The sequence below is a fragment of the Diceros bicornis genome, chromosome 38 (genome assembly GCF_020826845.1).
Source record: "Diceros bicornis minor isolate mBicDic1 chromosome 38, mDicBic1.mat.cur, whole genome shotgun sequence".
In the NCBI taxonomy this organism is placed as follows: domain Eukaryota; kingdom Metazoa; phylum Chordata; class Mammalia; order Perissodactyla; family Rhinocerotidae; genus Diceros; species Diceros bicornis.
Window position 1 is genome coordinate 31,082,244 of NC_080777.1, and position 13,538 is coordinate 31,095,781.

The 13,538-nt window shown below is 54.5% G+C and overlaps 1 protein-coding gene across 13 annotated transcripts in view; it reads left to right on the forward strand.

The window, feature by feature from the left end:
• PPFIA4 (PTPRF interacting protein alpha 4) overlaps positions 1-13,538 on the forward strand; it is a 44,817-nt gene that overhangs the window by 21,990 nt on the left and 9,289 nt on the right. For 5 of the 13 annotated variants that reach the window (XM_058533852.1, XM_058533855.1, XM_058533856.1 and 2 more), the window contains 12 exons: positions 239-347; positions 1,844-2,052; positions 3,509-3,749; positions 4,124-4,159; positions 4,371-4,504; positions 4,810-4,976; positions 7,079-7,172; positions 7,637-7,718; positions 8,210-8,410; positions 9,106-9,168; positions 11,544-11,719; positions 13,319-13,416. In XM_058533852.1, the coding sequence (XP_058389835.1) occupies positions 239-347; positions 1,844-2,052; positions 3,509-3,749; positions 4,124-4,159; positions 4,371-4,504; positions 4,810-4,976; positions 7,079-7,172; positions 7,637-7,718; positions 8,210-8,410; positions 9,106-9,168; positions 11,544-11,719; positions 13,319-13,416 (1,610 nt within the window). The other 8 variants (XM_058533864.1, XM_058533863.1, XM_058533865.1 and 5 more) reach the window with 6 other exon arrangements.

The window sequence follows — 13,538 nt, forward strand, 5'->3', positions numbered from 1 at the left end:
CAATGGAAAGCTGCCTCCCTAGAACTTTCTCTCCTGGGTCATTCTGATCCCTGGAGCATCAGGGAATAAATCTAATCTCTTGCTTACGTGGCAGCCCTTAGAACATTTACAATAGCTCTGTGTCCTGCTAAGACTTCTCTTCTCCAGGCTGAAGATCCCTCAACTCTTTGGGCCCAGTGGTGGTGAGCTGGGGCTCCAGTCCTCAGGGCTTGTCTTTTCTCCCCCTCCACCACTCGAGGTCGCACATGGGCAGTGCAGCTGACGAGCACTTCTCCCTGAACACAGCCACCCACGCGCCCCCAGGTCTGCATCGGGGCTACTCAGCACTTCGGGAAGAGTCTGCCAAGGTGAGGGGATGGAGGGGTGAGTGTGGGGGGGGTCTCCCAGGGGAGTTTGGGGTCAGTTCGGCCACGTGCCTGGCTCCAGTTTCACAGACGGCTGGCGTGCAGTGCAAATCCTCCCCTGCCCTCCGCTGGACGACAGCTGCAGCCCTGGGGTTGGGGCCATCATCAGCTGCAACAGCTGTGCCCTTCCTCGCCTCAGCCTCCTGGTGGGCGAGAGGTGAGGGCTGGCAGGCAGCCAGCCAGTCCCCGAGGCCCTACTGAAGCGTGTGCACGTGTGCCTGGGTGCGCAGGCATGTGTTTCTAGTGGGTGGGGTGGGGGATGCAGGGGCAAGATGGAAATGGCAAGCCTTCTGGAACAAAAGCTGTGGTTTATGGGGGAGATGAGCGAGGAATGGCAGATAACTGGCCCTTGGGATGGCACCTGAAGTTTTCTGAGAAGCAGCTCTAAGTTCTTGCTGAGTCTGCCTTGGGGGTTTGTCAGGAAACAGGAAAGAAAAGGGGCAGAAAAGCGTGACTCTTTCCTGCCCGTGATTGTTAGCGCTCTGTCCTGAGCCCAGGCCCTCTATGTGCTCTCGGCACAGGAGATACAGCAGGGAGGAGGGAAATCCTGGTCTGATGGAGGAAGAGTCATCTCTGCCTTAGGAAACCCCGAGTCTGATGGGGGCATTGCAGTCTGAAGGCTCCTCAGCCCTTTCTTATTTCTGGTTATAGGAACATGGCAGCTGCCTAGGAGCTCAGACTTGGGCTGCAGGAGCTAGAAGAGAGCCCTAAGGGGAGCTGGGGCTTGGGTCGTGGAGGATGGGTGAGAGCACATCTCTGGCCCAGCTGGTTCTGTCTCTTTCGTCTTCTGGCCTTTGTCTACCGAAGAGGTTTATAGGATGGTTTCTGAGAAGCTGCCTCCTCTCAGGGTTGACCCTCTCAGGGTCCTGCGATGTGCTGAAGCTCTGTGAGATGCGTGGCAGGCCCGCTTGGCCTTCTCATGTTCCCTTGCTCTAGTCCCCCTTTGTCTTCATGGGAACCGATGGCCTTTCTGTGCTGCTTACTTTGTGCCCCACACTGTGCTACGTGCTTTACATGCATTTCGTCACTTCATCCTCACAAGTACCTATGAAGTAGGTATCACTACTATCCCCATTTGACAGATGAATAAACTGAGGCACAGAGAGGTTAAACAACTTTTCCATGGTTGCACAGCTGGGATTTGGTGGAGCCGGGATTCAAAGCAAGACAGTCTCTCTCTGGAATCTGTTCTAAGCACTCTGCTATCTAGCTCTTTGAGTTAGTTAGCATAGTATTTCTTAGACTTTAATGTGCAAGTAAATCACCCAGGGATCTTGTTAAGGTGTAGGCTCTGAATCAGTAGGTCTGGGGTGGGCCTGAGCTTTTGCGTTTCTAACAAGCTCCCAGGAGATGCTGGTGCTGCTGGTCCAGTGCGGAGTCCTGCTCCTCGGCCACCTGGTGTGTCTTATTGTTACCCTTTATCCTCCTTCTTTGCTAAGGACTGGGAGCCATCTCCACTGCCTGGGGTGGTGGCCCCCAAGGCTGCCCCTGCCTTTGACAGTGACCCCGAGATTTCTGACATGGATGAGGATGAGCCAGGGGATCTGGTGGGCTCCATGGGTGTTGTCTCCCCCAGCGGCCACTCCGATGCCCAGACCCTGGCCATGATGCTGCAGGAGCAGCTGGATGCGATCAACGAGGAGATCAGGTGAGGGCGGGGTGGAAGGCGTGGGGTGCCTTCAAGGACATCGGCCCCCTTTGGGCACTGCAGGAAAAATCCGGCAGTGTTTGCTTGTTTCTTGCAGCTGACCTTAGAGTGCACAGGCTAGGGACCCTGCGTGGGGCATCAGGCAAGGTTCTGGACCAGTGCTGAACTGAAAGGGGCAGGACCCCAGCTTGACCTCTCAGGGTTCATTTCCCCTCCCAGGGGTTGGGAGGCTGTGTTCCTCCAGCTTGTGCAGCTAAACATAATCACCAAGAGTGTAGCTCCCATTTACTGAGGCCACCTCGGGGTGAGAGCTGTGTGAATGCTATTGTCAGTCTTACCACAGTCCCTGGGGGAGGCAGCATTATCTCCACCTTACAGACAAGGCAACAGAAACCAGAGAGGTTCAGTGATTTGCCTAAAGCAACACAGTAAGTGGTAGAGCCAGGACTCAAACTTGGGTATAAACTTGGTGCACTGTGCCATGTCTCCCATCCCTAGAAACCAATGGCAGGGAAAGTTGTCAAGACCTGCACTTTTCCCTGCCTTTGTAGAGAGTTTATAATGTTCCTGACAAACAGCAAAGGAAAGTCCAAGCTGGTCATCAGAGCTTTACAGGCCACAGGGTCATTTGGTTCAGTGGTCTCCATGCTTGGATTTCACAGACCAGTTAGAAAGAGAGCATCACACACAGACACCCCCCCCCACCCCCCCCCAGAAGGGCACTTCTGTGAAGTTTGAATAAAATGGGATTGCCAACTTTTATTCCGCAAAGTAAAGCATTAAAGATAACTACCATTTCCTATCACAACCATTCTACAAAAGAGGACATGTGAACATCCCTGAAGCTGGAAAGACAGACTCTCAGAATAAAGGCAAGTCCTGCCCTGAAGCACACTTGGCACCTGTACATCAGTGTGTGTGTGTGTATGTGTACGTGTGTGAGCATACACACATTCCCCCGAGTGCCTCCCCCGATACACAACGTTACTGTTATTGTTCCCCTTTTTCTGTGGACAGAGAGGACTCCGTCAGGGCTCAGCGTCAGTTAAGGGTCCTGTGTTTGGGAACGACTGACTTCGACCACTCCTGACTTTGGGCATATGGGGGGACTGAGGCCTGACTCAGGGTCACCCCTGCAGTCAGTCAAGGAGTTAGGTCAAGAACTCTGACTTCCAGGATGGTCTGTACCATTGACTACACTGCCTCCTTTCCCAGCAACTGCTTTTGTTAAACTGGGGAGTTTTGTTACATTAGGCAGCTAACAAGTAGGAGGAAAAAATGTTTCCAAGCCACAGTGGGATAGAACCAACTATGCTGTGAGGGCTCGTATGTACTGGCAATGCCAGAAACATCGGGGCTCCCCGGGCATTGCTTTCTGCCTGGGCTCACCCAGCACCTGCCTCCTGCTGGCCCTTGCTGGGGCTAGTGCCGCGGTCCGGTTTTACCTGTCTCCTAGGATGATCCAGGAGGAGAAGGAGTCCACAGAGCTTCGAGCTGAGGAAATTGAGATGCGAGTGACCAGCGGCAGCATGGAGGCCCTGAACCTAACCCAGCTGCGCAAACGTGGCTCCATCCCCACCTCTCTGACGGCCCTGTCCCTGGCCAGCGCGTCCCCTCTGCTCAGCGGCCGCTCCACACCTAAGCTTACCTCCCGCAGTGCTGCCCAGGACCTGGACCGAATGGGGGTCATGACCCTGGTGAGAGTCTTGGGGCAGTTGAGGAACAGCACTGTCATGACTGGGCTCTGCTTGGGGGCTGTCCAAGGGGAGCTGATAAGCATGGTAGGGCTTGCTCTCTCTAGTCGGGCTCCACATCTTCTTCCCATGACGTGTGCAGAGCCTGGCACGTCAGGCCACCACTGTGTCCTTCTGGGTCTAGAAAGGGCCTAAGAGGCTCACCCACTGCCCGCACCTCTTCCTGTCTTCCAGAGGTAGCCCTGCTTTATCTTCCAGGCCGCCTTTTTTCTGCTGTGATGTGTGTGTGAGGCACTGAATCCTAGCTTCTCCCCTTCGGGTTGACTTCCAGGCATCCAGAAGGTGAGTCCGAGCTCACCCTTCACTTTCTCTTCCAGCCCAGTGACTTAAGAAAGAATAGGAGGAAGCTGCTGGTGAGTGCTCCTGATGACCCAGGTGCTAAAGATTTAATTCTCCCAGGCCCTTCCCTTTGGCTTCTCCTCCTTGGGCCCTGAGTCTGAGTCTGAACTCAGGCTGCAAGGGCCTCCCCACTGCATTTCTCCACTCTCCTCTGCCTCGTCTGGGCTGGGTAGGCAGGCCCCAGGTCTCTCCCTCTATCCCCTGACGGCTCCACTGTCTGTTCAGTCGCCAGTGTCTCGGGAAGAGAACCGAGAGGATAAAGCCACCATAAAATGTGAGACTTCTCCTCCTTCCTCACCCAGGATGCTGCGGCTGGAGAAGCTTGGCCACCCAGCCCTGAGCCAGGAAGAAGGCAAGAGGTAAGGGGACCAGGCCCCACCTTGAGTCTCTCTGTCCCCGAGGCCATCTTGTCCCTCCGTCTGCCTCTGAACGGACTGCATCTCACCTGTCCCAGGTGTCTGCACGTCTCACTTCTCTTTGAAACACCGTCAGGGAGGGACAGTTCCGTGTCTCCTTTAGTCACCTGCTCCGATCATAGCCCCTCACCCCGACCCCAACTCTGACACTTACCATAAGTTCTTCCTGAGGTCTAACTTCCACCTCTCCTACTGTAATTTAAGTGTGTTTCTTCTCATCCCACCCCTTCCTGGCTGTTATCCTTTAGTGCTTTGGAGGATCAGGGCAGCAACCCCAGCAGCAGCAACAGCAGCCAGGACTCCTTGCACAAGGGCGCCAAGCGCAAGGGTATCAAGTCGTCCACCGGTCGCCTGTTCAGGAAGAAGGAGAAGGGCAGGCTGATCCAGCTGAGCCGGGATGAAACCGCGGGACATGGTCTCTGGCCCCTTCCTAGCGAATGGGTGCGAGTATGGGGTCAGAGCAGGAGGTGTACTTGGATCCAGCCTTCTCTGCCTGCCTCCCAGGGGCCAGTGGGCGGAAGCCGCAGGCGTGCAGACTTCAGCTCCGGAGCAGCACAATTTTCTGTTAGAGCTGCTTTACGGCGGGAGGGGCTGCCTCCCGAGGGAAGTGTCAGGCGGCGGGTGGATGGCGTTTTATTTGGTGTGCTGTAGAAGGGATTCCTATATTGAGTGCAACGTTGTACCTCTGAAGTTCATCCCAATTCAGAGGTTTTCTGATGTACTGTGCTCAGGACCTCCAGGAGAAATTCCTTTCTTCTTTCTTTAGGAGAGTCAGTTCTTGATCAGAGCTTATTTCTAGTACATTTGGCCTCCAGGACTCAAAACGTCATAATGCCTAATTATGGCTCTGTAGACGTTGTATCAAGTGAGCGCTTGGGCAAGTGCAGTATCTGAAGTTCCAGGACGTGCGTGGCAGGTGGTGGGTGCTCAGTAGATGTTAGCTGTCTCCGTCTTTCCCTTCTTCCGCCTCTTTCCTTCATCTGTTTAGTCATTTGTGCAACAGATGTTTACTGGGGCACTGCTGTAAACAAGGCTTAGTATTAGGTGAAGGAGCAATAGTCCATTCCTTCAAGGAGCTCAGTGTCTAATGAAAAGGAAAAAATAAAGAGGCGATTCCAAAACAATATCATGAGAGAGTGATGCCTGGGGTGCTTCTGGAAGTCAGAACTGAACTATGGTGTGGTGGGGGCAACATGAGTGGCTTCCTCTGCTAGGCAACACCAGAGCTGAAGCTAGAAGGCTAGATAGGAATTCACCAAGAAAAGGTGTGTGTGTGTGAGGGGAAGGGGGTCTGAGAAAGGCAAAGATTCTGGGTGCAAGAGTTTTGTATACAATTGAGTCTTTTCAGAGTAGGGAAGGGAGGGGGCGGTAGGAGTGGGGGAGGTGGGCTGGGACCCTAGGCTGGGCCAGCTCACAAGGGCCTTGAAGAGGTTTAGAAGTTCCCGTGAGGCAGTGGGAGCACTGACGAATTTCATGCAAGGAAGGAACCTGATCACTAGAAGAAGGAAACCTTTGAACCCAAATGCATAATTATACCTTCCTGCACCTCGGGAAGTTGTGAATCAGAACATAGCTAGCTGAGCGAGGAGGAGGAGGAGAAGGATGCAGTGGAGGAGGTGGGGGGGGAGGAGGTGGAGGAGGAGGAGGAGGGAAGGCAAGCACCTCTGCTCAGGATGTGGAGCCTCAGTGGGGAAAGAGGCAGAGCACCCTGCCCCAGTCCACAGGGGTTGCAGGGTGTTGTGGAGAGGGCCACAGATGGGGAGGGGGAGCTGAGAAGTTCTGATTGGTGCAAGAGAAGAGGCATTTTGTGTGAAGCCTTTGACTTCCCATGTTCCCCACACCATGTTGGCACCTGAACCTAAGGCAGCATCTCTAACTGTTTCTGGTGACCCACACCTGCTGCCCTCTGTGCACTGTGCGGAGTGACCAGGACTTAAATGAATTCTAAGATGCTGCTCCTGCCATGAACTCTCTAGGGTGCTGGCATCCCTTCAGGAGTTCCTTGATAGAAGTGGACAGAGCTGTGCATGCTTCCCTTGTGGTTTTGTCCAAATGAGTGCAGCCTGAGAAAGAGGCCAAGACACGCTGTTTCCCCACCGCTGACCCAGGTCGGGGTAATCCTTTCTCAGCCTCGTAGCCCACTTGTGTAGCCCTGTACCCACTCATGTCTGGCTTTCTGGATTTCCTTTGCTCCGTGGTTTGGAGGAGGGACAAGTTCTGTCTACGATTTTGCTGCTGTTAGGGTGGGACAACTTCGGTCCACTAGCTAGAAAACACCTCCAGGGCTGAGGCTCCCAGGGGTGACTCTCTGGGCGGGGGTGAACCACTTGATGCCACTGGGTTCACCTGGATGCAGGGATGTTGAGCGGAGGCTCTGGGAATAATGGGTGGTCCCCATAGGCCCTCTTGGGTTGTCATACATGGAGGAGCCTCCTGCTGGTCTGCACCCCAGTCGTAGCCCAGGCCACGAGAGGAGAAGCAGAGGTCCTGGCTGACATGCCATCTTTTCCCTTCTAGTTCTCCTAACAGACTCGGAGCTCGGTCTGCAGGAGCCTATGGTACCTGCCAAGCTGGGGACGCAGGCAGAGAAGGACCGGCGGCTGAAGAAGAAGTAAGAGCTGCAGGCCAGGCTCTGCGAGGGTGGAGCTCAGCTCCCACCCACTGCCCTTCCCCTGGGCTGCCATAGGACAGAGCTCAGCCAGCCAGAGCCCAGCAAGGCCCTTTCTGAGCTGAGCAGGCCTGGTCCATGTGGGCACAGCAGGAGCTGGGAGGTGGTTCTTAGGATGACCTGAGGAAGGAGGCCAGGGGGCTGTGAGAGAGTGACCCAGGGCCTTTGGGTCTCTGGCAGAGCAGACTGAAATGTCTGTGTGTCAGGCCATGTGCAGACATGGCCCTTTGGGGCTGAAGAGGTGTTACTGCCCCATGTCTTGGTGTCCTGCTGCTTCAGGCATAGCACACAGGTGGGGAGCAGGGGTGGTGGGAGTCCAGCTCTTGGCAGAGTGCGTGGTCCCAGGAAGTCAGCATGGTGGAGAGAGAAGGAAGGACCAGTGAGTCTGTTGTTCCTCTTCCTGCAAGACACCAGCTGCTTGAAGATGCCCGCAGAAAAGGAACGCCCTTTGCCCAGTGGGACGGCCCTACTGTGGTCTCCTGGCTGGAGGTAAGCCTGGACAAAGGAAGTCTACTAGGGTCCAGTGGGAAGGGTGTGTGGGGTGGGACGAGGACTCCTCGGGCAGAGTGGTGGTGTCCGTAGAACTCCCCCTGCTCCCACAATGCACACACACACCCAGTTGCTTTTGAGGAGAGAATTGATTCTACTCACTGATGCCTCACGGTAGCTAGTGTGGATAAGGGGAACGAATTGTCACTAAGCTGTAAGGCTTTCACAGCCAGTTTGGCTCTTCCCATCACCCACGTGATGTTGGGAAATCCCTTCACCTTCCTAGGCTTCAGATTTTCACTGTAATATGGGGAAGAGAGGAATTTGATGATGGTCATCTCCACATTTCGAAGTTCCTCTGCTCTGCATTTGCTATTCTGAGACCAGGGATGAGGCTGGGCCTTCGCCCCTTGGTATTGCCAAGCTCTTGGCAGCGGGGTCCAGATCTTGGGGAAGGGCCTGAATTTACCCTCTGGGCCCCGTATCTGCAGCTCTGGGTGGGAATGCCTGCCTGGTATGTGGCAGCCTGCCGGGCCAACGTCAAGAGTGGTGCCATCATGTCGGCCCTGTCGGACACAGAGATCCAGTGGGAGATTGGCATCAGCAATGCCCTGCACCGGCTCAAGCTATGGCTGGCCATCCAGGAGATGGTGTCGCTGACCAGCCCCTCCGCCCCGCCCACGTCCAGGACTGTGAGTGGCCTCTCCCTCACCCGGGACACTTTCAGAAGCCCTGGAATAGTGTTTGCAAAGTCTCCCACCGGTCTTTGGGCAGATGGTAGCGTTGAGTCCTGCCCCTCCTTTCAGCCCCACAGAGGGCTCCACCTGCTCTCCAGGAGGGGGTGACTCTGATTCTAGGAGGACGGAGTAGGCCTAGTTCCCTGCCTCCCACATACCACCTGTGGGCTCCATCTCCCCATCCCTACTCTGCCAACAGCTCCAGATCTCTGGGCAGAGTTTGCAGGATGGGACTTCTGGAGTTCTGTGTTGTTGCTGGATTGGGGGAACGGGGAAGCAGAGGGTGTAGGGCATTTGTGAATTCTGTCCTGGTCCTCCCACCTCTCCACAGAAATGCAGGCTACTCCATGGACCCTCAGGGGAAAATCTTTCACTGTGGTCCATCCCTGTGATGGGGTCAGCCCTATTCCAGATTTGCACCGTTCATTTGGGAAACGTTTGTGGAGCACTTCTCTGTGCCAGGCTCTGTGCTAAGTAATGTGGATACAGTGATAAAAGAGTCACTCAGAGCGAGACTGTGTGCAGAGCCCTGGGCGGGGCCTGGGGGAGGACTAGGGAAGGAGCTTTGTCGTCGTTCTTGGGGCTCCCAGGCTGATGGGGATCCTGGGGACCCACGTGCAGGACCAGCTAGGTTTCCTTTCTGCTTGCAGTCTTCTGGGAATGTCTGGGTCACCCATGAAGAGATGGAAACTCTGGCCACATCCACAAAGCCAGTGAGTCTGGCCCTGGGCCTGGGGTTAGCGCTGATGAGTCCACCGAGGGTGCGGGAAGGTTGTGGGCAGCCAGAGGGGTTGCAGCTGATCTCACGTGAGCTCGGTATCCCTGATGGGTGATTGCTTCTGGTCTCAGGCTGGAGGGTTGGTGGGAAAGAAATGGGATTGGGACTCTGTGTGTGTGTGTGTGTGGTCCATTCCAGGGGTCATGAGCTCACCCTGGCCACTGGTGCGCTGCAATAGAGAAGAGCTGGGCTTGGGAGTCTGTGCCTGCTATGGGCCTGAAAACAGAGTCCTTGCCCCTGTGCTTGGTCCTCGGTGGAGGAACAGGGAGGGTTGGGAGGGCCTGGCTCCCAGCCAAGCCTGGGAGGTGTGGAAGGTGTTTTTGCCACACACACGTTTGCTCCCTTCTCACCGCAAACACGGGCAACAGCCTCTGTTCTCTTGACCATCCCAGCAAGCTTGCCCCGTCACCACCCGTTCCCAGTCCGTGCCTGCCGTCTCCCTGACGGGGCCTGGGCTGGAGGCTGCCAGGCTTCCTGACTTGGCCTGTTTCCCCTGACACGCTGCGTCTGTTCCGCTAGGACAGTGAGGAGGGCAGCTGGGCTCAGGTAGACCCCCTTTCCTTGTCCAGAACCAGTTCTCAGGACAGTAGCTTCCCAGCGGGTTCTCTCCCCGCAGGACTCCTGAGTCCTGGTCTTTTCGAGTCCCTCGTCACCTGAGGAGCCTGGACACGTTCTCTTCCCTGCTGGAGCCCCTCCCTCCTCATTCCCCTTTAGCTACTTCTGGTTTCTCAGGATGGCTGGGGAGGAACCCTGGAGCGCTGTGCCCCATCGTGCCTGCCTCTCCCCCAGTTTGAGTCTCTTCCTAGGAATAATGAGACTTAGGTGGGGGAACTCTCTTCCTCTCCCTGTTCCTCAGGGGCACCCTGGTGAGCTGAGCCAAGGCCTTCCATTCCTTCCTTCCTCCCTTCCTCCCTCCCTCCCTCCCTCCCTCCCTCCCTCCCTCCCTCCCTTCCTTCCTTCCTTCCTTCCTTCTTTCTTCCCTCCCTCCCTCCCTCCCCCCAAACTGCTTCCTTCCTTCTGCAAATAATTACTGAGCACCTACTAGGTATCAGGCCTTCTAGGCTCTCTGGATACAGAGTGAACAGACTAAGCCCTCGTGGGGCTTCTGTTCTAGGGAGAGACAGGCAGTAGACAGACAAATGGACAAGATGTCAGATAGATGTAAGTGCCGTGAGGAGAAGGAAATGTGGAGCGTGCTGTTTACACGCACAGGGAGACCTGTCAGTGGGAGATGGGCCAGGTCAGTTCTAGCATATTCACAGTAAAACAGTCCGCAGAGGAAGTGGATGAATCTTAGACATATAATGTCACGTGGAAAATGTAAGTCCCAAAAGATTCGTAGAGTTTTATACTAAAACTCAAAAACAAGCAGAATTAATAATACATTGTTTAGGGAAATATACATTAGTGATTGTAGGAACTGTAAAATTGTTTTTGAGCAAGGGAGTGATGGACAGAAAACTCAGCATAGTGGTCATGTTCCAGGGGCAGGGGCCGGAGGGGGACGAGCCTGAGGTGGATGTGACAGCGTGTCCATAGATGGCACAGACCTTCATAACCAACACATGCTACCTGTATTCTTATGTGTATCAACAATCCTGTTTTAAAAGCTAACAAAGTAAATTTTCAATGGAGTAGGGTGAGGAAGGAGAGTGACGCAGGGCTGCTGTTAAAACTGTGTTCCAGAGACAGGTGGTGGGGGAGGTCCCTGCTCACGGCAGGAGGCAACGAATAAACAGCAAAAACAAAGGACAGGAATTCTGGAGAATTCCTGGAGTGGAGACCAAGCCTTAGGGAACTGAGTGCTGGCTGTTCAGGCGCAGGCACCGTCCTTTTTGTTTTTTCACGTCTTTAGTCAATACCTAACTCCCCTGTGGACGGTGTGAGGTCGGTTTCCCAAGAGACACTGGCTTCCTTTGCCACTCTGCAGGTCCTGGTAATGCAGCTGGTCCCTGGGCTCAGTGGGCTGGAAGCAGATTGAGAATCAGGAAGGCAAGACTGCCGCCCAGCACCGCAAATGCATTCCAGAGCTGACAGGAAGGATTTCATATTATCTGCTGCCTGGATAGTCACTTCTGTTCATTAGTGTAGATAATTGATACGTGAGTGGAACCGTATCATTTCAAGGTCTTGAAAAGTTCCATTTAAAATCTCCACCTCCCACCACTTCCAGCCCCTTAGTGAAAATAAGCTCAAGTTTTATTGACCTGCCATGGAGGATAGCGTGATGTTTCTCTCCACCAGCAGTGCCGGCTGCAACCTGCTGGCACTGCCTTCCTGCCCAACAGCTTGTCCACCTTGTTCCCCCAGACCTTGGGCTACGGGGACGTGAACCACGAGTGGATTGGAAACGAGTGGCTGCCCAGCCTGGGGCTTCCCCAGTACCGCAGCTACTTCATGGAGAGCCTGGTGGATGCGCGCATGCTGGGTCACCTGACCAGGAAGGACCTGCGAGTCCACCTGAAGATGGTGGACAGCTTCCACCGGTGAGCAAGGCTGGGGCCCAGGGCCACCTCCCGACGTGGGTCTCCCCCAGCTCTGGGGGTCTGTCTCTAGGAATAGAGATGCCTCCATCTCTTTTCCTGGCCTGTTCTGAGCGGTAAAAGTCTCCTTCTTGCGAAAGCCGAATCCTCATCTCATCCTGCAGTTTGAGGATTTGGTCCCCTCACCTCCAACCGTTTAGACAAAAAGTCCTTTCTCTTTAGCTTCACTTCCTTGGAGATTCTGAAGTTCATTACTTGTCTTTGGGCTTGCTGAATTCTCTCTGTTTACCCTGAGAAGACTCAAACTGAACCCAGCATCCAGTTTAGGTGTCCAGTTCCTTCCAAGCGGAGAGGAAAGGTCTGGGTCCTTGCCTGCCACAGCCCAGCTCTGAGCCTCTCAGCTCTGAGAAGGAGGGAGCAGTCAGCATAGTTTATCTCACAAAGCAGTGGCCTCAATACTAGAGGCAGAAGCAGTTGGACTTGGGAGGGACCTTCCATTCTGTTGCTCCATCTTATAGATGGCAAAACCAGGGGCTGAATGACTGGGTGCTGTTCAAGTTAGGGAAGAATACTACAGTGACTGTGCCCCAGATGGAATGGGCCACCTCTGCTGTCACCAGAGGTGACAGGCATAGGCGTTCACACCTCTCGGAAGGATGCTGCAGAGGTGTCTCCTGCATCAGATGGCAGCTTGGACTGATGGCCTCTGGGTCCCTTCTCACCTACAGATTCTATGGTTCTTAGCCTGGCTTAGTTGTTACTTATTGAGTGCTCACTGTGCACCCGGTGCTATTTGAGTGCCTTTAGTACTTTCCGTGAATTATTTCATTTCATTCATTAAGCATTTATGGTGTTTACTATGTGCCAGGCACTATTCTAGGGATCCATCAGTGGACAAAACAAAGTTCCCTGCCCTCCTGGCACTTACATTCTAACTGGGAGAGACAGAGAAGGAACAGTAACTATATAGTATGTAAATAGACAAAAAGTGCTAGGGAAAAAATTAGAACGGTTAGGGGCATTGGGAATGTGGGCTGGGGTGGTGACAGCAATGTTGCAGTTGTAAATCAGGTGGACAAGGTGACTGTTGAACTGAGAAGATGACATTTGAGCAAAGACCTAAAGGAGACGAGAATGAGCAGACAAGAGGAGGAGTGTTCCAGACAGAGGGAGCAGCCGGGACAAAGGCCCTGAGGCACATAAGCCAAGTGTGCCTGCCATGTTTGCAGAATAGCAGAGGTATCAGTGTGAGGGAGCAGATCATGTAGCAGCGTGTACGCTGTTGTAAGGACTCTGAGTGAAATGGGGTTACAAGGGGATATCTGTAGGGTCTGTGTGATTCCAGTGCCAGGAGAGTGGGGGCATGTTGCTTCATTCAGAGAACTTTCCTTCTATCATTCAGGCCCACAGCCTGGCTGAGGGAGGACATGGGGTAGGCAGAGAGGGAGGTAGCTGGGAGAAGGAGGAGTGTGAGCGGGCTAGGGTGCTGTTTGTGCTGGAGGATGTAGGTCTGGACATGCTGTGGCTGGTGCTGGATGTGGGGCAGACATGGTGGGAACATGGCCCTGCTGAGGCCTTGGCTTGGGGGCTGTGTGCCTGCAGACCCAGTCTTCAGTATGGCATCATGTGTCTGAAGACGCTGAATTATGACCGGAAGGAGCTGGAGAAGAGGCGGGAGGAGAGCCAGCATGAGATCAAGGGTAAGATGGTCAGCTCAGTGGGCCTCCTCTGAAAGGAGTGGGAGTCAGGGGGAGCGGGGGCTGCCTTGCTGACCCCTGCCTTGGGCCGAGAGAAGGGAGAGGAGGCCTTCTGTGCCTCAGGG